General features: G+C 40.7%; 1 protein-coding gene across 1 annotated transcript in view; it reads right to left on the bottom strand.

Annotated features, from left to right (window-relative positions):
- The window catches only part of LOC122787868 (histone-lysine N-methyltransferase, H3 lysine-79 specific-like), a 2114473-nt gene that overhangs the window by 248031 nt on the left and 1843580 nt on the right, over positions 1-22862 (bottom strand). The window contains exon 27 of the mRNA XM_044054784.1: positions 16517-16590. Coding sequence (XP_043910719.1) covers positions 16517-16590 — 74 coding nt within the window. The remainder of the gene's footprint in view (positions 1-16516; positions 16591-22862) is intronic.

Here is a 22862-nt window from a genome sequence, read left to right as displayed (position 1 = left end):
GGAATGAACCTTTAATGATTATGGTAAGGCGAGATTCAACTTGTTATAGACAAATGAAATGCAATCTGTCAACCATCTAGCTAGAGTTAACTTTGTAACTGACTTGTCCACTTCGGTATATGCAAAGGAAATAAACAGCTGATCTATCTTTCTAATTTTTTTTGTTCTCTGTAGGTAGAAACATAACTATAGACATCCAATAAGTGAAGCATATATTCCCCCCTTTCTTGCAAATTTTGGAAAGAATACTGGCAAGTCAATGGACTGGTTGATGTTGGATTCTGACACCACCTTAGGAAAGAAGGAAGTGATGGTATGTAATGTGACCCCATCCTTATGAAAAAACAAATATGGATGCTTGGATGATAATGTTTGAAGTTCTGAAATTCTTCTAGCAGATGTAACTGCAAGTAGAAAGGTAGTTTTCCATATCAGAAATTTAAGGTGACATTTATCTGCCGGTACAAAGGGAAAATGAATTAAGGCTTGCAGTACCAAATTGAAATCCCATGGTGGAGTGGGGTCTTTACAAGGTGAGAGTGAGAGTGTGAGATGAGTGTGCCTCTCAAAAAGGCTTTGCATAGCTTAGAGGAAGCCAGTGAAGAATTTTGAAACCAACATGAAAGTTAGAGACTGCTGCGAGTTTGACTTTTAAAGTTGATGAACTAGCACCTCCATTAAACAGACTTGCCAAAAAATTTCAAAACCGACTGAACTGGAGCTGAGAAGGGGACAATTTGATTTTGCTCTGCCCAACAAACCAACCTTTTCCATTTATTCCTGTCGAGTTTCCTAACAGAAGGTTTATGGGAAGATAAAAGTATGGAATGGACAGGGGAAGAGAGAATTGTTTGTCTGGCTATTAAAGAGAAACCATGCTGTTAGTTGGAGGTTTGACACATCCAGGTGAACCATGTCTGTTGGGTAGGACAGAAGGTCTGGAGTTGGACTCAGAATTCAAGGTGGATACTGCAGATGTGGCCAAAGGAAGGGAAACCAAATCAAGGCCTAATGCGGATGACTTTGTTCTTTAACTAGGCTGCTTTCTGCAGGAATTTGGGAATTAGGGGAGTTGGAGGATAAGCATACATAATACTGGGGGGGGGAATTCCTTGATGATTCCTCCCAGTGTGGGGGGGGGGGGATAAGGGCAAAATAACCTGCTGCATTTGCTGTTTAGAAGAGAAGCAAAAAGACCACAGCAAGGATGGCTCCACTGACTGAAAATCATATCAGTCACTTTGGGTTGAGAGACCACTTGTGAGGTAATAAGATGGACCTGCTCAGTTTGTATGCTCTCATGTTGGACTTCCCCAGAATATGCGTGGCTATTAGAAAGCAGATGAAGATATCACCCACTGCAACACTCTGAGGGCTTCTCAACACAGGGGATAAGATATGGTCCCCCCTCGTTTGTTGATGTACCAAACTGCTGACATGTCTGCCTGGAATGCAACTGTTCCAACAGGGAGAGTGTGTTGAAATGCCTGCAATGCCAAAAGCACCATTCTCATCTCCACAACATTGACATGCAAGTTAGCCTCTTCAGGGGACCAAGTGCCTTGGACAGTTTCCCCCAGGAAATGCCCCCCAACCCAATCTGGGAAGCGTCCATGGTTACTATGCCCTTGGGCTGAGGGAGAATGAAAGGACAGCCTTGTAATACCTGTTGTGACTGCATCCACCAGCAAAGGTATCTTTGGCACATGAGTTATTCTTAGCTTTGCTGACATGGGTTGAGAAAGCACTGACCACTGTATTGCTAACATCCACTGTAGAATTCTCATGTGGAATCTCGCTAAAGGAACTAAAATTATTGCCACTGACATTGATCCAGGGTTTGCAGAATCAACTGGACTGAAATTCAGGTACTGCACATTATTTTCTTGACCTGCATCCTTATCATTTGTACTCTTGACAAAGGAAGACAAGCTACCATAGATACTGTGTTGAATACCACCCCTATGAATGCTAATGTTTGGGTCGGTTATGAGACTTGTCACAATTTATGGTTATTCTGAGATGTAAACAAGTCTATAGCACGTGATCGTGTGCTTCTATCAGTCAATGCCTGGTCAGGGAGGTAATGAGCCAGTCTTCTAGATACGGAAACACTTGGAATCCCTGTAGTCTCATGTGAGCTGCTACTACTGCCATACATTTGGTGAACACCCTGGGGGCTGTGGTGAGGTGAAAGGGCAGTGCTCTGAACTGGTAGTGACTAGCCCCCCAGCCAGAAGCATAATTGTCTGTTCATTTTTATGTGACAGTATGCATCCTAAAGGTCTATCGAGCACATCCAGTCATCCTTGACAAGAAAGGGCAGAATGGACTGAACCATGACCATCTGGAACTTTGCATGTTAACTGACTTGTTCAATGCACTGAGATCCAAAATTGGTCTCCAGATCCCTGTTTTTTGGCACTAAAAACAATCTTGAGTAGTTTCTGAATTCTATTTGGTCTGGTGGGAACTCTTGGATGACCCTCTTATATAGCTGCTTTTGGATTTCTAGTGGTGCTGCTTACCTCTGACTGGGTGGAATATCAGGAAATCTTCTTAAAGGAGGGGATAGGGGAAAAGGGAATTATATAACCTCTGGAAGTAACTGTACCCAATTGTCTTTTGTTATATCTAGCCAGGCTCTCTGATGCAGAGATAAGTGACCCCACTGCCTCCAGAGGTGGGGAACTGAGCCTCCTTTTCAGACTGCTGAACGAACAGACAGGTAAAAGTACTAACATTGGTACTGAGGAAATTACACAGGGTATAATAGAAAGGAAAAAATAATTATATGAACAATGGCAAAGTTAGAAATACACAAAGTGTATAAGGGTTGAGAAGGAAAACTAGGCCTACCAAAAATGGTAGGTGGAAATTTACACCAATGAATGTACGAAAGGAGTATAGTAATACAGAAATGAAGAAAAGGTATACATCTAACAAATAAACTGTTTTGAAAAGGAAATATTTCAGAAAAAATTATCTCCCACTCTATAACTCAAGAGCTGAAGGTGACTACATCTAGATGAGAATGTGTCAAACAAGATCTGAGGGATGTTAGGGGTTGGTGCATTACAGGGAAGGAAGGAGCTAGAGAGTTTTTGGAGGCCATGAGCTAGTGTAACGGATGAACCCATTAGATGAGGAATCAATGAAACTTGACATCATCAGATCTCCGAGTTTCCATTTCTTTTTGAAGGGAATCAGGCCTTTCTGGACTGCCATCGGTTCTGTTAGACTGATGTGAACTTGGAGCCCCATCTGCCTTGAGTTTGGAAGCTGATGTAGTGGGTTCCCCTGGCTATTTCTGATGCATCTATTGTCAGAGTTTGGTCCTGAGGGTTGAACCTGAAGGGAAAGCCCAGACTGAGGGACATGCCTGGACCCACCAAGCAAACTCTTTCCTGAGGGAAGGAAGCAGTTTTATACTAAAGGTGAGAGACTGAGAATGTTGACACCACACATTTATTGAGATACCACCGCATTTTTCTCATATGTAGTCTGGCCAAGGTGATCATGAGGATGCAAGAGGCCATGTATTCCAGGGCACTGACATTCTCTGACTGTGAGGTATTTTCCTGACCAGGAACTTTTCGAAGTACAGTGTTAGAAAGGTAACCTTGCCTGGATGCAGGAAAGCCTTCTGAACAGAAGAGTCTAGTAAAGCTCCCAAAATCACAATCCTGCTTGTGAGGTTTGTTTGAGATTCTTGGGTATAGATGGTGCACCCCACTGAGGTTAGTACATTTTGGGTATACAGCATATTTGCTTTGAGTTTTTCTAGGCTAGTTGCCTGAATGGGGCAACTGTCTAAGGGTAAATATGAATTCCTTTTGTCCTGCAAAAGGATATCACCAGGGCTAGGCATTTTGTGAAAACCCTGGGTGCTTCATACTTGCTCTGAAGCTTAAGACCTTCCTGTGTGACTCCTCTATAGAGATATGGAGGTATGCATTACCATGAATGTGTTGAAGGAAAATAACAGGCAGTAGTTTTTGTACATTTAGCATTTTGAATTTTGGGACCTGCAAGAATCGGTTAAGCCTTGACAGGTCTAGAACGGGCCTCCAGGTACTTTCTTTTCTGGGGACTAGGAAAAGTCTGGAGTAAAACCCTTTCCCTTGTAAAGAGGTTGGTACAAGTTCCACAGAGCCTTGAGTGCGCAGAAGCTTTATTTGGTTTAAAGCCTCTGCCTTTTGGTTTGGAGGAATACCTGGGAAGGCTGAGAGAATTAAGGGTTGTTTGAATTTGATTTCTAACCTTTTTGAAATGATACTTAAAACTCATAAATCCCTGGTAACGAGGGTACAGTTCTTGTGGAATAGGGACAGTCCCCCTTCCCTGCCTGGGGGGGGGGGTGTGAGGAGGAGGGGTAGGGATGGAAAACGGGGAAGAGAGTGCTATGCAAGAGTCATGATTGCTCCCGGATAGGTCCCTGGGGATGGGATCCCACAGGCCTATTGGAGTCTGTATGCCACTGTTTTGGTCGCAGATGCTGTCTTTGGCTCTCTTCCCTATGAGGTCTCCTTTGTCTAGGGCTAGGCTTAGACTGGGGGCTGGAAATGATCAATGTTTGGTATGGTAATTCTGGCTGAAATGTGGAGGTTGGACCTGAAGGAAGTCTTTGACAGTGTGCATGGACTTGGCCTTATCCACCATTTTCTTAAGCAGAGTCTCAGCCTTAGGACAAAAAAGAAAGTCTTTGTCACAAGGGGCATCCAGAAGAATAGATCTGAGATGTTCAGAAAGGTTCATAGTTTGGTACTAGGCTATCAGCCCTAGAGCCTATACAAGCCTATCCATAACAATTCCCTGGCTATTTCTTCCCACACTATTTACTTCCCTGGACCCCTGTCTAGCAAGGCGACTGACGTGATCCCCGGGGTGAATTTCCTTTCTCCCATCCAGTCATCAAGGTTCCTTTTGAAGAGGGCCAAAGAGGCACTCTGCTTGACATGTATGGGCATTCTATTCCAGAGTCTGGGGAGTCTTTGGGTCAGGAACCTATCCCTCCAGCATGTTTTGCTTATTGTGATGACAAGGTTTAGATCCCTGGAGCGTGTGGCTCTGAGGGATTGGGATTTCTTTAAGTGTAGCATGTCCAACAGCTCTGGGTTTGACATGGTCTTGTATGTTAAGCAGAGATCGCCTCTGAGCAGAAGATATGCGACAGAGTATAGCTGGAGTTTTTTTTAAGGCAGTCAGCGTAGGGCATCTGCTTTAGGCCTGTGATTCCTTTAGTGAGGTATTTCTGCGGCCTTTCCAGTTGTTGCAGATGTCTTGAGAGGTACATACCAAACAGGGCGTTGTATTCTATAATGGGTCTGATGAGGGATGAGTACAGTGGGACAATGACCTCCTTTCTTCTGGATGAAAAGCCCTTAGTGATGAGGTGTGCCACATAGAAGGATTTCCTGACTGTTGTGGTGATGTGGTTATCGAAGGTGAGACCACTGTCCACTTGTGTCCCTAAGTCTCCTATCACACTTTCGGTGTTTAGTGTACTGCCACCTATATGGTAATTCACGGATACATGTTTTTTCCTAAAGGGGATAACTATACATTTCTTGGCATTGAGCTTAAGCCCATGGCTCTGGCATCAAGCATCTGTTTCTGTAAGGCCCTTTTGTAGAGTATCCACATAATTTGGGGATTCAATGATGGCTCCCAGTTTGCAGTCATCTGCAAACTTTGTTAGCCAGAGTCTCTTAGTGTTGGCCTGTACTTCAGAGAAGTAGATGCCAAACAAGAGCGGTCCCAGGACTGAAACCTGAGGTACTCCATTTGTCACTTGTCTGGAGCTGGATTTGGAGTAGGCTACTTTTATAGTGTTTGTTCTATCAGTAAGCCAGTTAGCAACCCATTGGGTGACGTCGGGATTAATGCCCAGCTTAGTAAGTTTATCTAGGATTCCAGAGTGGGGGGTGGTGTCAAAGGCCTTGGCAAGGTCTAGATAGGCTGTATGGACCACCTTACTATTGTCCATGGCTCTGGAGAGTGATTTGAAGAAGTCAATCAGGTTCAGGAGACACGATCAGCCCTTCACAAACCCAAACTGGGTGGGGTCCAGTGTTTGAAGGTTGCCAATGTCTTTGTTTATAAGTTCCATGATAATACGCTCCATGGCCTTGCAGATAAGGCTTGTCAGACTGATGGGACTGTAGTTTCCGGGATCCAAGGTGGATCCCCCTTTGTGGAGTGGGATAACTGCAGCTCTGCACCACTCAGTGGGCATGAAATCTGAGGTGAGACTATGATTAAACATGACACTTAGGTGAAGTGCCAGTTCATATTGTAGTTCATGTAGTACACAGCCCGGGATGTCATCTGGTCCCATGGATGCTGTATTCTTAGCTTTAGAGAGTGTGTTTATTACCTGTGTGGCCATTATTACCGGAATTTGGCAATCTTCCTGTACTGAGATGGGCCATTTAGGGGGTGAAAGGGGGGAGAAGTTGGGCACTGAATCGATCTGCCAGGATATTGGCAATATCCTTGGGATCAGTATATTTAATGCCATTCTGTTTTAGCTCAGAGTAGATCTGAGCATTGCCATTTAAATTCTTGATATAGTTATAGAATGCCTTGTGGTTGTCTTTGGAATCTTTGGCAATTTTATTTTCGTAACTAGCTTTGGATGATTTTATGAGGGATCTCAGTTTCTTACTGAGGCTGGTAAGGGAGTTTTTTGCATCCTGGGATTTTCCTCTTTTCTGCAACAGTTTCTTCCTTTTGTTGTAAAGTTTGTTTATGGCAGGGGACAACCAGATTGGCTTCCTTTTTTTGGATGAGAACATTTTGGTTCTATTTGGGATGGCACGATTTATGCATGAGTGGATGTGCTCGTACAGTGCCTTAGTGTAGGATTCAGCAGTTGAACTTTCAGTTCCCGTCTGCATGGGTGTCATGAAGTTTGTCACTCTGAGTACCATAAAGTTGGGTTTGGAGAAGTTTTTTATGGAGGTTTCCTTACTGAGTTGGGGGGTGGGATGTGGATGTTAAGGGTGATTAGCTTATGGTCAGACCTGACTAACGAGGGGGTGACCATAGGTGTGCAGCATCAATTGCCCATGTTGGTAATGATACTGGAGCCCCTGGTGGGACTATGGATTAGTTGATCCAGGGCGTTGGAATTTAAGAATTCCAAGAACCGCTGGGCAAAGGTGTTCGTACATGAGTAGTTTTCTCAGTTAATGGCAGGGTAGTTAAAATCACCCAGTATTAGGGTGTTTGGTTCTATCTTAATATTTTCCAGTATGTTTAGAAAGGTGTAGTGAAAATCTTGGGGTATGGTGGGGGAACTGTAGCAAGCTACAATTTGGATTGCAGTCTTACCTAGTGTTAGTTGCACCTGGAGAATTTCAGACGCATTGTGTTGGGCAACTAGCCTGGTGGTGTGAATATCCTTAGTGAATAATGACACTCCTCCACCTTTAGTGTTTCGGTCCTGGTTTGGTGGCCGAAAAGTGTGGTAAGAGTTGTAGCCTGGTATTGCAGGGGTGCTCTCTGGAGCCTTGAACCAGGTCTCAGTTACTGCACAGATATCAATGTTCTCCATTTTTAGGAGTGCCTCGAGAGAGTGCATTTTGAGGTTTAGACTTCTAGCATTGAGTAGCATTACCTTCAGATTTTGCATGCTTGCACCTGTTACGGTGGTGGTTTTGTCCTTTGAACTTTGCCTAAAAAGGCACTATAGGGATGGCAAGAGCCTTAGCCAGTAACCTGAATCCCAGGGGCGATAGGTGCAGACCATCTCTGGTAAAGCATCGTGGTCTGTCAATCATGTCATCCCAGGCAGACAGAGACTGGATCCCCTTTGAATGACACCAGAAGCTTAGCCAATTGTTGAAGTCAATCATTTTGTCCTTATATTGTGGTATCATTCTGGGCAAATGCAGGATGCTACTCATGGCTAGGGTCATACCTGCCTGGGCCACATGATACGAGAGCTCTTCCATGTCTCTTTTCATGTAGTCCAGGGAGGTATGTCTCAAGTCATTCACTCCAACATGGACAATGACAGAGTCATATTTGTACTTGTTGTGGAGTGACTTGAGTGCATGCGTTATGCCGCGGATCCTGGCACCCAACAGGCAGCTGACTGTAATTTTCTCCTTGTTCAACCTGGTGAGAGGGACATCAGTGTGCCGGACTATAGAGTCACCTATGACTAAAGTGTTAGGTACATTGTCTTGCCTTAGGGGCTGTTGCTGGGTGGCACACTGGTGTTGTGAACTATGTGACACTTTGATTGTGATTGGTGTTTGTTTGCGTTTCAGCTTCAGAGGTCCTTGTTGCTTGGGCAGGTTACAGTCAAGGGCCTCTGCATATGTGGATTTAGTTTTGCTATATGTGGGTGTTGGTGGTGTGGGTTTAGAAGGGCTATGTGTTGCTTGAGGTGTAGTGTGGGTGTTAACCTTCTCCTCTTGACTGTCTAGCACAATCTTGGGTGGAGAGAGCTTTGCTTCCATTTTGGCTATGTAAGTGCATCTCTCACAGGTTGTAGTGTTGGGTGGTAGGAGGAGAGGGTTGTCTGTGTACATGAGGCAATTGCTGCATTGCCCCAGTATGCCCAGATTCACCAGGTGGGCAGGAGAAATCACAGGAGGCTGACCCTTGGACATGCCTGGTTTGGTGCTTTTTTTTGTAAAGTACAGGAGCTGCTTTCCCTTACCTTAGCAAGGTACTTTTCAATTATAGGCTGTTTAGTGCCTACAATTAATTTCTCCTTATTAACAAGGAGAGTTGAGTGCTTGTATCAGTTTAAGGCTTCCTAGTGTTTTCCAGCAGGTATTAGAGAAAGTGCTAGTCACAGGGATGCTTAAAGGTAAGATGAAAAAAATGCACACTGCAGTGTGCACTACAGAAGTTAGATGTGAAAGTATGTAACTTAAGTTTTACCTGTTTTAAAAAGTTAAGGTTTAGTGGAGAGTTACTATTTTTAAAACAGCAAGATGGGTTGAAAGGGGTGGTCACTTTTGTATTCTGGTACTATGGAATACACTAGGATGGCCAATAAATTTATATAGTTGAAGGGGAGGGATTTCAAAAATGATGATTTTGTGACTACTCACACAAGCCAGTGAAAGTAGAGAGGAAATGAGATATATGGTCAGATTAACATAAGAGGCAGGCAACTAGAAAGACAGTGGTATTTAACAAGACAACTGTAACTGGGAGGGAGGGCGAGAAAAAAATTCTGCCGGACTCAGAAGAGAGAGAGAGAGCTGTGGTCTCTTTTGAAGTTTTAATATGCTGTTAAAGCAGAATGCAAGTAAAACACAAGGTAAAGAAAACAAACCACAGTATTAAAAATATAGAAAGGCAATAAAGTAATACAAAATATAAAAGCAAACTAACCTTTCCTTCACAGCAAAGTGTAGCAGAGTCTGGATGAGCCTTTCTGGTACAGCTCCCGCAGTCAGGCATATCTTCTAATGATTAATCCTGTGATTGCTGCCCTTCTGGAGGCTTCCAAGACATCATAGTCACAATGCAGTAAGTGCTTAGCCACCTGACAGCAGAAGATGCATAAATCCAGTAATTCCTTTGACGGGGCCTTTTTTTTTCAACTCCCATTAGTTTTTGTTTCATTTGTTCAAAAAAGTTTTCCTGATATTTGTATAACACTGGCAGTTCAAAGCCCTCATGACAAGGGTAGCAGAGATGTAGACTTTCTTTCCAAACCTGTCCAAGGCTCTGCTTTCCTTGTTTGTATGTAAAGGGTTTTTGGAATAGCTAGCTTTTGCTCCCTTAGGGCCCTGAGACACCACATCAGGATCTGCCACAGGGTTCTTAAAAAGATATTTGTGTGAAACTAGAACCCTGTAAAATCTGGAGGCAAGGGGAAGACAGTCTTTTAACAGGGGATGTTTCGGGGGGGGGGGGGGTATTGGATCTGACCAGGGAAATCAAATCCTCAGCCAATCTCATTAGTTCTTGTTGGGAGGCATAAGAGTGGGAAAGAGTAGGCTTAGGCCGAGGTAAGGTGGTTGTAGCTTTTTTGTGAAAGGTTTTAGATTCTGGCCTAAAGCTGACCTCTGCACTAGGATCCGGACGAACAACCAATTCCTGCGAGCAATAGGCCAAGGCAATCTCCTGATGATACAACAAACACTGTAAGTTTTAGAGTGGCCGGCAGAAACTGGAGCCTGTGGAGTGTCCCCGGACTCAACCAACAAGCTAAGTTATTTGCTGGCAATAAAGTAGAGGGACCCGGAGGTATACGGGAATCCAAATGGGTCTCGAAAGATACCTATGCCACCACCTTAGTCACTGAATGGGGCTGTGAAGCCACCTCACCTTCTTCAACAATCAATGGCTGACAGCGAATGAGCATCATCTGAGGCACTAAATCTGAAACACTTTTCCTTTTTCCACCTACGGAAATCTACTTCAGCTCGTCCACGGATCAGCATAGTACATGAAGGCCCTGACAACTCACTAAAAAGTATAGATAGACTCTCAGCCCTAGGCTTGACAGTTCTGCTATTAAAGCTAGCACAAAACCAACAGTTAGGACTGTCATATTCTGGTCCCTAACAAGTCACACAAAAAGAATGAAAGTCCCGGTGTGGTATCTGTTTGCCACAGCAGAGACCATTGTTAACTTTCTTTGACAATAGTCAAAAACACATGAAAAGTTCTCCAACGGGGTACTTAGCTTTAGACAGCCTTTCTCTGGTGCAGACTAACCAATGCACTGATTACTACTCTGCTTTGGGCTCCAATGTCAAGAAAGAACTGAGCTCATGGCACCAGCTTACTCCCTTTATAACCAGGCATAGTGATGTCAGACAGGGCATCCGCCGGCTTCAGGGGAAGGGAAAAATATTCAATGGTAATCGGGCTAGCCAAAGGCTTCTGCAGCAGGAACACCTACAAGTCAGGATTGCAACAGTGAAACATAAACAACAACTTCTACTCTTTTTGATAAGTGCAGTGGGATCTTTTATATCCACCCGAACTATCATCAACTCAGGCAGATGGGCCTTTGATTTAACATCTCATATGAGATGGAAAATTTCAAAGTGTATAAGGAATAATTAGGTAGCAATAGTGCCATAGCTGCTGCAATGAGGTAGTAGCCAAAGTTTCAAAAAAGGTCAAACCTTAAAATTTGTGGATAGAAAAAAATATGAAATCTTAGGGTGAGCTGGTAAAGGCACTAGAACTGGTATAACTTGAATATTTTACCCCCAGCTTACAGTGCACACAGTGAAGGGACTGCCGAAAGGTTATGAGGGTTATTATGTAGTGTAATACCCCTCCCCCTGAGATGCACATTAGCAAACCCTGCCCACATTGCAGCTAATTGTGCCTACAGGGTGTTGGCAGTGAATTATGCCCACAATGTCTGCCACATAACTAAATAGTAACACAGGCTGAAAACATTACTTTAAAATTCACGTGTTTTAATACAAAAAAAACCCTCCCTGACTGCTAAGACAAGATGTGCACTTGGCTTCAGTATACCACGTCTGTAAAAAAAACTTCATTTAGTGTACACTGTGTCAGTGAAAATGTTTCAGTGTTATCTGTACTGTACGCTGCGCAAGTCTCTTCAATGATTATTCAAGTTGGGTGGGGGGGGCGAGGAATTTTAAACATACAACTGTGCTTAACTGTGAAAACATTAAGACATAACTGTTTAGCTGTCAAATTCATTTCATGTTACTAAGTTATTAATTTTATTGTACAATAAAAAACTCTGCTTAGCTGTCAAAAAATTATGACATTATGCAAGTCTGTTCTTGACTATTCAGGTGGGGAAGACAAGGAATGTTACTATATTATTAAGGCACTGAATAAGATTGCTAAACAGGCCACATAAATCATTGGCTCCAACCTTCAATCCCTACAGGACATATATTCAGGACATATTATATGTTATGGCAGAATCCAAAAATTACTGAGGGATAAACATCATTCAGCTCATGGACTGTTCAAACTCCTGCCAACAAGGAAGCGCTACAGAAACATTAGATGCAGGACATCCAGATTCCATAATAGCTTCTTCCTACAGGGCCATCAGACTGCTAAATAACAAACCCCTAGCATAACGTACTACATGAGTAAAACATTTTTGTGCAATTTGCCACGGTTTACATAAACTCTCTGAATAGCTCACTTCATACTTCTATCTCTGCACTAGGAAAGCTATAAACTGTAAGTTTATGGGATATTGATGGTGGGTAAGTTTACATGTGTGCCTCTCTTGTTATAGCACTGTTTTCTGCATATCCTTATATTTCTACTAAGTCTATTCCTGCTGTTGTATTTGTTGCGTTTCTGATGTAAATAGAGCTTTCAATTTTGTTTTAATTTATTTACTTTTTTTGTATCTTTTTTTATTTTTAATTTAATTTATTTTTTTATTAATTTAATCTATCTTCCTTCTGTAAACTGTCATTCATATGGCACAAGCCTGAGTACCAACATTTTGTGCTGATGCACACTTTTCCTCTGTGTTGATCTATATGACAATAAAGTTAACTTTGAATTTGACAATAACATCACTTTAGTGCTGGCCTGCCAGGTGGATGACTTTATATGGGAGAACATGCAAGGCTTTTCCACTTCAGTTATTCCCTTCCTGAAAGCTACCATTCAGACTGGCTACAAACACAACTGACCACTTCTGTTACTTAAATAAGTCTTGGCTATTACTGACACCAAGGCAGCTAAATAAAAACATATCATTCTAGCAACATGGAACCATCAAGGGCAGTGCAACTGGATGAATCCCCATCCCGCCAGAGACAGGTTTAGTAAGTAGAAAACAGGACAATGTGTCTGGGTTGCCTGACAAAGTTAACCGAATGTCACTCTTTCGTATTTACTGTTTTGAACCCAGCAGAGAACATGCCACTGAACACACTATGCATAAAACAAACAAGAGAATTTGTAAAATCCGTTCTGCAAAAAATAACTCAAATCTTAACCTCTGTGGGAGGATGAAACCCTGAAACTAGTAGTCTTCAATGATGTTTCAAATGGAAGCCTGTCTGACATTGGAACTCAAGGAGGACATCAGATTGTTTTGATGGAAGAACGAAAATTAAGCCTTGTATGCATTCCCCCTCGAATGAGAAATTCTTACATCCACTTCTGAAATAACATCTAGTAATTCAAAGCACATCACCCTTCAGATAGCAAGTCATACATAACAGCGCTTTGGCTGAAGTAATTAACTCTACAAACTGTGTCACAGAAAAGGACTTCACCTGGAAATCAATGGAATATACAGACTTATTACTAAAATCCAAAGAATTCGCAATAGCCTGTGGTCAGATAAAATAATAAATAGGCTGTTAGACTGATGTATAATGAAGGAAATTTCCACCTTTGAGCTTCTAAAGGCAAATGAAGAAGGAACATGACATACTGACTATTAAATCTCTGAGCAAAATGTTAACCAATTTTCATTTTCCTTTACAGAGATGGGGAGACTGTTGAAGTATGCAGTTACTTTTTTGTTTGCACAATTATGTGGGAAACATTTACTGCAATATCAACTTTGCACTTGCTTTATGATCATTATTCCAGTGGTATGTGCCTTTGTGGAAATGAGTGTGTTCTTCTGCAGCAGTTTAGACTGTAGACCGTGGTTGGGTGGATCTCAGGTTTCTGAGCAGTTTGGATGTTCAAAAGAATAAATTCTATGTATTTTAAGAACTCAGTTTTTGCTTAACCTTTTCACATCTGACATGGCTGAACTAGAAGAAGCGTCAAAAGCATCATAGGTAAATATTAAGGAAGAGATGCAGATTTCAACAAGCAGTGGAATTGAGCTTCACCAGTTTTGGCCACTAAAAAAAACTTTTCCCATGCAGTAAACTGGTTGTAAATTAATATCCTTTTGAAGTTACCGGGGGTGCAGGGGGCTTCAGAAGGAATGCAGAAAAAAATGGGAAATAGAAAAGATGGGCCAGGCTAAGAAGGAATACTGGTTGACTTAAAGCAGCTAACAGAGGAGTTGCAATAGCCAACAAGAAGGCATCACATGTACAATACTTTCTTCTGGAAAATGACTCCGTAGATGGCATAAAGAAACTACCAGGTTGCAAGGCAAAGACAAAAAGATAAAGAAGACAGACACCCTTCATAAGGGATGCCAGTAACAACCTGCTGATCAGTCTACAGGGCATCAAAGGGAGATGGAAGGAGAACTTTCAGCAGCTTCTGAATGATGAAAACCACACAGAAGCTGTACTGCCCCAGACACAGGTAAGAAGAAAGAAGAGAAAGGACCCCTCTAGAAGTAGTAAAAATAGCACTAAAGAAAGAGAAGTCAGGGAAAGTAACAAGCTCAGATGAGGTGACAGCAGATATAATCATGATGTTGGGTGACACAGGGGAGAAATGGCTCTTTAGGTTACTCGTAGCAGTACATCAGAGTCCCGCATTAAACAGAAGTAGCTCTGCAGGCCAATCAGAAATAAATAAACACAGACCTACTTCTGTTTAATGCGAAACATTGCAGTTCCGCATTACACAGAAGTAGCTCTGTTTTGCGATGTTTTGATTGGCCCGTATACTGGTATACGGGCCAATCAAAAATCGCTAAACATGGAGCTACGTTTAAGGCGGAACTTCCGCATTAAACACAAGAAGCTCCGTGTTTAGCGATCTTTGATTGGCCCGTATGCCGGTATACGGGCCAATCAAAAAAACAAAAAAAAAGGCTGCCCGGGATTTAAACCGGCAGGGCAGGACTCGGGATCAGGCTGCTGATCTCGGGACAGTCCCTCCCAAATAGGGACGTCTGGCAACCCTGATCCCAGATGACTGGAGAAGCACACTAGTGCCAGTGTACAAGAACAAAGGGGGCATCCAGAACTGTGGTCAGTACAGAGGTATCAAACTCCTGTTATAATGCATGAAACTTCTAGAGAGGGTGACTTGTACATGAATACGCAGCGTACTAGAAAACAAGATGGAAGGATGCGCAGTATGGACTCAGATCAGGATGCAACATAACCGACCCAATGTTTGTATTGAAACAGAAAGTTGAGAAGAAGCTAGACATGAGGAGAGTGTCCAAATGGGCATTCCAAGACTTGGAGAAAGTATATGACAAGGTCACTCCTCCTCCTAACCATTATTCTGCATGTGGTGTTCATTCAAATTCCATTTCTATGTAATTTGTTCCTTCGCATTTCTGTCATGATCAGAAAATGAAGGTGATTCAATACGTCCCACATAAAAGTTCACCTCTCCTTTGTAGGATAGAGAGGAGACTTCTTCATTTTCCTCTTTTCTATCAATGACCTTTGTTTTTACTGACAATGTGGGTTCCAGTATGAAAAGTACACTTACATCTGAGGAGATTAAAGCAGTCACTTTTTATTTCAAACTGGCTTCTTTGTAGTTTACAAATTTTCTCTTGCAAATAATCTGCAGTCAAATGCAGGTGGAAATGAAACGACAGAACAACTGGATGTGAAGGGGATAGAAAAAAAACTTTAGCTGTGGCTGTTTTAGTGACTACTTGTCAATCTCTCAATAGTTACACCAAGACTACTGAACAAAAAAAGATGATTCAAGTTTTAATTTTACAGTATGGAGAAAAAAAAAAAAGACGGGCAGACTGACAGCAATACATTTCGGATGGGGTAATTACCTTAGATTTAGTTATATTATTAATTCAAGCTATGTGCTGCATGTAAGGGTGACCATTCACCTACCTTGTACTGAAGAACATTTAAAAGGAATACAGAAACACTGGCATTTATGTGACGAGTGAAATTAAAGTCAAAATGCCCATAAGAAATTGACAAATTACAGTACTTCCAAAATAGTGACTTTAAAACAAAAGGGGAGTATCAGCCATCTTCAGGTTATCAAAACATTAAGTATACATTGCTGGTATTACATTTAACCTAAAGAGACTGTTTCTGGGGTTTTTTTCACATTTTAAATGTGGTGGCATAAACAATTAAACATTATTTTGTCAATGAAATGCAATATTCTGAAGGTACTTTGCTTTAGAGGTCAGGATATTTCACAGCAAATCTCCCAATATAATGCCCTGTAAGTTAAACAGAAAATTTCAAAGTTCCCCAATGACAGATTCTTTTCTAGAAAGGGTCAAAACAGCCAGCAACAGTAGTTCAGCCTTCTTGAAAATGGTTCATATTTAAGGTATTAAACCATAATGCATTCTTAATGTATACAAATTTATATAGTAACATGTCTTGCACATTACCTTTTACTGTTTGTGTTATGCTCACTATGAGTATTGTATTTTTTATTAACAACAGCTGTTTTACGCTTGGACTGTTGCAACATCCTATATTGTATTTTGTATGCGTCTTGGAGCTTTTCTCCCCAGGCCTCTACTGAAAATGGACATGCATCCAGTTAGACTAGACCGGTCAACAAATGTAAAATAAATAAATATACCACAGCATGGCCCTCTATGTATAAGTACTTATGTAGTAAAAGTAGTATTAGTTCGTAGTAGTAGTAATAGTATACAAGTGACAAACAATGATGTGTCAGTACTTGCCTTTCTCATTCTCAGCTGCCTTCAATGGACTTTCTTTGCTTTCAAGTGATATTGTTGCAATTTTCCTTTCAATCCTTCACAAACCAACAAATAAATGGTTAAAACTTAGAACAGGTAAACATTCAGATTTTGTATGCAATTAAACCTAGAAAAAAAGTCCAAATATGTGTAACTCTGCAGCTTGCAGGCACAGAAAGGGGACTCTCGTATCTGCAGTTGTTCACATTTAAGTTTAGTTTTGTCAAGCTAAATAAAATTAAGCAATGGTACAAATTAAGAAAATAAAAATGATCATTTTCAAAGAAGTAATAAACAATGAAAAACTCACCAAATAAAGAACAAGAAAAGATAGTCACATAACTGAGTCTTCTCAGTAAAACTTAACACTTTTGTCAACACTTCGGATATTAGTGGATCTTTGAGATGGTCCTCGAGTGGGAAAAGATGGTATCTACTTCCTGGCAATCCCCTCCTCACCACAATTCTTTTGCTCTGTCTCTTCCCCATATCAGTGGAAGAGAGCCACTCCTGTAGGTGTCAATAAAAAATAAAGCACTACTCCATTTGTGACGTTTAGGTACGTTATGATGCCAAGTGGTCACAACATATCTGCAATGACATATTCCTGAAATGGCCATGAAAGCAGCAAAATCCTTGATGTAGTAGTCCCTGATTGCAATGGACAGTAGATGATTAGCCCACTTAGGATATATCTTACAGCTGTTCTCACTATGAACAATCTTGGAAATGAATCCATTTTCAAGCAGGTCTTCATTTTGCATGTATTACGCAGTCTCAGTGGAAAAGTAGCATTGACCTTCAGGTCGAATACAGACAAAAATATGCAAACTCTGTTTTCTCTTGAGAATTTTTTTGTTGAGTGGCTCAGTACAGAGGAAGAAGGAAATGGTCTGGAGTCTTCTGTAGATTAGACTATATGGGATAACAATAAGTCTTGTTATTAACATTTACAGATTCAAGGTCTGAGCTCAAGGCTGGGATAGTGACTGCAAGCTACAGAAAAAGGGTACAAGATGTGAATTTTCAATTCAGAAGGTAGTACAAAGAACACTAAGTTCAGAGCAGATGCCTGACAGTTCAGATGGAAATAACTTCCATATTACACATGCATTGCAATACAATTCTTGCTAAAACGCTTGCTTTCACCGTTTGTTCTATAAATAAATGCTACTAACTTACTATGAAAGACTTCTGACTGAATTTTATGCTGAAAGTGCTTAATGCATGTAAAGGATCAGAAAGCTGTCTATTTGGTACTTTATAGTCAAAAAGATAAATCTTTCATTCTCTAATGGCAGAAAATGTAGTCAGAAATCCTTTCCATTAAAGTGTGTCTGGTGATCTTCAAGGCTTCGTTACCTAAGGGAAAAAGATTTGTCCCATTTCAGCAGCTCATACTCCGTGTCAACTAAAAATGAGCTGGAGAATACATGCCAAGGATATGCAGGGCCCTCTTCCACTGGATTATTTTTGGAAGGAAAGGATAAGAGGTGAACAGAAGATACATCTTTGAAAATATTTTGGCAAAAGATTAAGAAAGATACCAAAAAATATGACTCAACCTCACAGATCTGCAAAAAACAGCCTTCTATAGGAAAAAAGTCTGATTGACTGAATTATCAAGTTCAAATGGTAGTGGATATCATCACGTCCATAACTCATAAAAGGGGACAAGTCTAAATCTGCTTTTACTAATGTAACTCCTGGAATTATTACAAGATTGCTCTCCTGTAAGGCATTTGCCACTACTTTCAAAATCTTGATTTAAAACACTGGAGAAAACTGACAGGCAAGAGAGTAGATACTAACAATTATGTGAACCAAGAATAAAGCAGATGAATTTGCGTGGGCTTCCAAGACAAAGTGCCAAAAGGCATTTCCCATGTTCAGCACCACCATCAGGGACCCTTGCATTAATATTAGGCATGATCACCTGGACAGTATGTGGACAGCAATTCTAGGTACATTGCGGATGCTGAGAAGAGCATTCTTAGCAACATCAAAGACTGAAGCAAAAATGGAAGTTATGCATTTACCATAACTATAGATCTGTGCTACTTGCTTGGGTCTTTGAGAGTTTCAGATCTGACTTTAGCCACTACAGACTTTGGATTCAAAGCTCAGGCTCCTTCAATTACTCACAATCCTCTCCTACCCCTGAAGTCCCCTTAGACTGAGTTTGCTCAAGCATCATCTGATGAACAAAGGGTCTTGTCGACAGAGACCAAAACCCATAAATTTAATACATTAGCTCATATTCTGCTGTGGAATTTGAAGAGTATATGGACAGATCCAGGTAAAGGCAGTATGGTCATACCAGAAGCCAATAAATAATAACAAGAGCAAGAGAAGGAGAAAGGAGGGTGGGAGGTTGAAGAAGGACAAAAGCTGACAATACACATCATTATGGTAAGCACCCAACTTTTGCATCCGATTGTCGTCTCTTCCATCCATTCCTCATCAGATGGGACACAGTCCCCAGTAAAATGAAACCTTTGGAAGGATATTCTGGAGGATGGCTGAACCAAAAGCAGCCCTATCTCTGGAGTGTCAAACCAATGCAGAAAGATACCAACCACGTAACAAGAATCTGGATAAGCTGACCCTGAGAATCACTGCTCGTACACAAGGATGTAGAACTGTTTTTATTATAAATCCACACGACACAAGATATAGAGGTTAAGCGCTTTCAACTGTATGTTACAGTCTTCCTCAGAACAAATCATTAAAAAAATTCATCACTTATATACTCATCTATATTACATAATTGAATAATTACTTATAAAAACCGCCAAAAAATTTAAAAGCATACTGATGATCAACACAAATTGCATTACAAACATCAGCTTATCACTTCAAATAATGTAAACAGATGAACAAATACACACATGTATGACCTTTTAAAATGTGAAATATAAAATAACAATAATAATAAAATGTTGTATTAAAATGAAAAACAATATGTGTATGTACTGAAGACTCACTAAATAAAAATGCTAACACTAAAGTGCATTTGTGCAAACGTAATATATATATGAAAATGTTAAAACCAAAAATGTATATATGGATTTAGTTGATAAACTAAAACTGTAAACCATCTAACTATCCAACTATCTCTGGAGTGTAAATCTAGTTTATGAGGAATGAAGGTATGGGCATTGGACGAAGTGGCTGCAGTACAAATATCAAAGGAAGCTCTTGAAAAGAAGGCAGCAGAAGTAGCCACAGACATCGGCAAGTGAACCTTGATGGGTATGGAAAAAGTCAACACCTTTTCTCTGCATACATAAGAGATGCAGTCAGATAACCATCTAGAAAGTCATTTCAGAGGGTTCCTGTCCCAGTTTGGCTGATGTGAAAGAGAAGCAGCTGATCAGACTTTCTAATTTACTTTGTACACGAAGAGAGGAATGGAGCTGATGATGCACACTCAACAAATGCAGCATGTACACCTCTTTGGTGGCAAAAATTAAGGAAGACAACCAGAAGACTGACAGATCGATTTATCAAAGTCTGTGTAACCAACTCTGAAATAAAGGATGGGTTAGTCTGCAGGGACAATCTATCCTTATGAAAGATCAGGTAAAGAGGTTTGCATGAAAGGGCTTGCAATTCTGATACTCTCAGAGCTGAAGTAACTGCCACCAAAAATGTTTTCCAAGCCAGAAATCTGAAGTCCACCTTGTTTGCTGGTTCAAAAGGAGGTCTAGTTAAAGCCTGTAACAGAACAGTGATGCCCCAAGGAGGAGAAAAAAAGTACCCCAAGGAAAGCTTTGGCTAATTTAAGGGAATGTGATAGAAGACTGATTTTCTCCAACACAAAAACTAAAAATGGCAGGTAGGCAGACTAATAACAGTGTAGCTGGCTCAAATGTGAAAAAGGGAAGCCAGGAAAAACTAAAATGGAAGAGGAGACGATAAAGGATTCATATTCCTATGGGTGGTCCAAGCAGAAAACCTTTTTCACTTGCTTTTGTAAGTCTTTCTGGTAAATGTTCCTTGGGATGGAGTAAAAACATGGATTACTTGTGTAGAAAACCTGAACTGACTATCCATCATTGGAAGTGGTAAAACCACGGGGTTTACTTGAGGGCTTGAATGTCTGAGTGAAGCATTACGGATGAGTGAGAGAGATCATCTGGACTGGGATCAAGTACCAAAGGACGGTCTATCATATAAGGCCCAAGGATGGGAAACACACCTGTCCACAATGAGTCCAGAAAGGGCCAATGACCTTCCTCTCAGAGGCCTTCTGCAGGAATTACAGGATAAGAGGAGTAGGAGGAAAAGAATACAGGAGCACAGGGGGCTGGAGGATCAGGGCAAAGTACCTACTGCACTTTGTGTCATGAGGGGAGGCAGAGATCACACCACGATCGAACACAGTGGCAAAAAACCTGCTCTGCCACCATCAGACTGAGGGACCATTCATGAGGTGGAAGGATAGACCTGCTCAACCTATCTGCTAAAATACTGGATTTTCCCAGGATGTGCACTGCTACCAGAAAGCAATCAGAAGATCTTGTCCATTGCCTTTCAAATTAGTGGATATAAATGCGTTTCCCATGCTTGTTGATGTAACAGACTACGGACATGTTAGCACTAGAAAACAAGACGGAAGGATGCGCAGTATGGACTCAGATCAGGATGCAACATAACCGACCCAATGTTTGTATTGAAACAGAAAGTTGAAGTGAAGAAGCTAGACATGAGAGAGTGTCCAAATGGGCATTCAAGACTTGGAGAAAGTATATGACAAGGTCCTCCTCCTCTAACCATTATTCTGCATGTGGTGTTCATTCAAATTCCATTTCTATGTAATTTGTTCCTTCGCATTTCTGTCATGATCAGAAAATGAAGGTGATTCAATACGTCCCACATAAAAGTTCACCTCTCCTTTGTAGGATAGAGAGGAGACTTCTTCATTTTCCTCTTTTCTATCAATGACCTTTGTTTTTACTGACAATGTGGGTTCCAGTCTGAAAAGTACACTTACATCTGAGGAGATTAAAGCAGTCACTTTTTATTTCAAACTGGCTTCTTTGTAGTTTACAAATTTTCTCTTGCAAATAATCTGCAGTCAAATGCAGGTGGAAATTAAACGACAGAACAACTGGATGTGAAGGGGATAGAAAAAAAACTTTAGCTGTGGCTGTTTTAGTGACTACTTGTCAATCTCTCAGTAGTTACACCAAGACTACTGAACAAAAAAAGATGATTCAAGTTTTAATTTTACAGTATGGAGAAAAAAAAAAAAGACGGGCAGACTGACAGCAATACATTTCAGATGGGGTAATTACCTTAGATTTAGTTATATTATTAATTCAAGCTATGTGCTGCATGTAAGGGTGACCATTCACCTACCTTGTACTGAAGAACATTTAAAAGGAATACAGAAACACTGGCATTTATGTGACGAGTGAAATTAAAGTCAGAATGCCCATAAGAAATTGACAAATTACAGTACTTCCAAAATAGTGACTTTAAAACAAAAGGGGAGTATCAGCCATCTTCAGGTTATCAAAACATTAAGTATACATTGCTGGTATTACATTTAACCTAAAGAGACTGTTTCTGTTTTTTTTTCACATTTTAAATGTGGTGGCATAAACAATTAAACATTATTTTGTCAATGAAATGCAATATTCTGAAGGTACTTTGCTTTAGAGGTCAGGATATTTCACAGCAAATCTCCCAATCTAATGCCCTGTAAGTTAAACAGAAAATTTCAAAGTTCCCCAATGACAGATTCTTTTCTAGAAAGGGTCAAAACAGCCAGCAACAGTAGTTCAGCCTTCTTGAAAATGGTTCATATTTAAGGTATTAAACCATAATGCATTCTTAATGTATACAAATTTATATAGTAACATGTCTTGCACATTACCTTTTACTGTTTGTGTTATGCTCACTATGAGTATTGTATTTTTTATTAACAACAGCTGTTTTATGCTTGGACTGTTGCAACATTCTATATTGTATTTTGTATGCGTCTTGGAGCTTTTCTCCCCAGGCCTCTACTGAAAATGGACATGTATCCAGTTAGACTAGACCGGTCAACAAATGTAAAATAAATAAATATACCACAGCATGGCCCTCTATGTATAAGTACTTATGTAGTAAAAGTAGTATTAGTTCGTAGTAGTAGTAATAGTATACAAGCGACAAACAATGATGTGTCAGTACTTGCCTTTCTCATTCTCAGCTGCCTTCAATGGACTTTCTTTGCTTTCAAGTGATATTGTTGCAATTTTCCTTTCAATCCTTCACAAACCAACAAATAAATGGTTAAAACTTAGAACAGGTAAACATTCAGATTTTGTATGCA

The sequence above is a fragment of the Protopterus annectens genome, chromosome 13.part0 (assembly GCF_019279795.1).
Source record: "Protopterus annectens isolate FY-2018-M chromosome 13.part0, PAN1.0, whole genome shotgun sequence".
Classification (NCBI taxonomy): domain Eukaryota; kingdom Metazoa; phylum Chordata; order Ceratodontiformes; family Protopteridae; genus Protopterus; species Protopterus annectens.
This window is presented reverse-complemented; position numbering and strand designations above follow the sequence as displayed.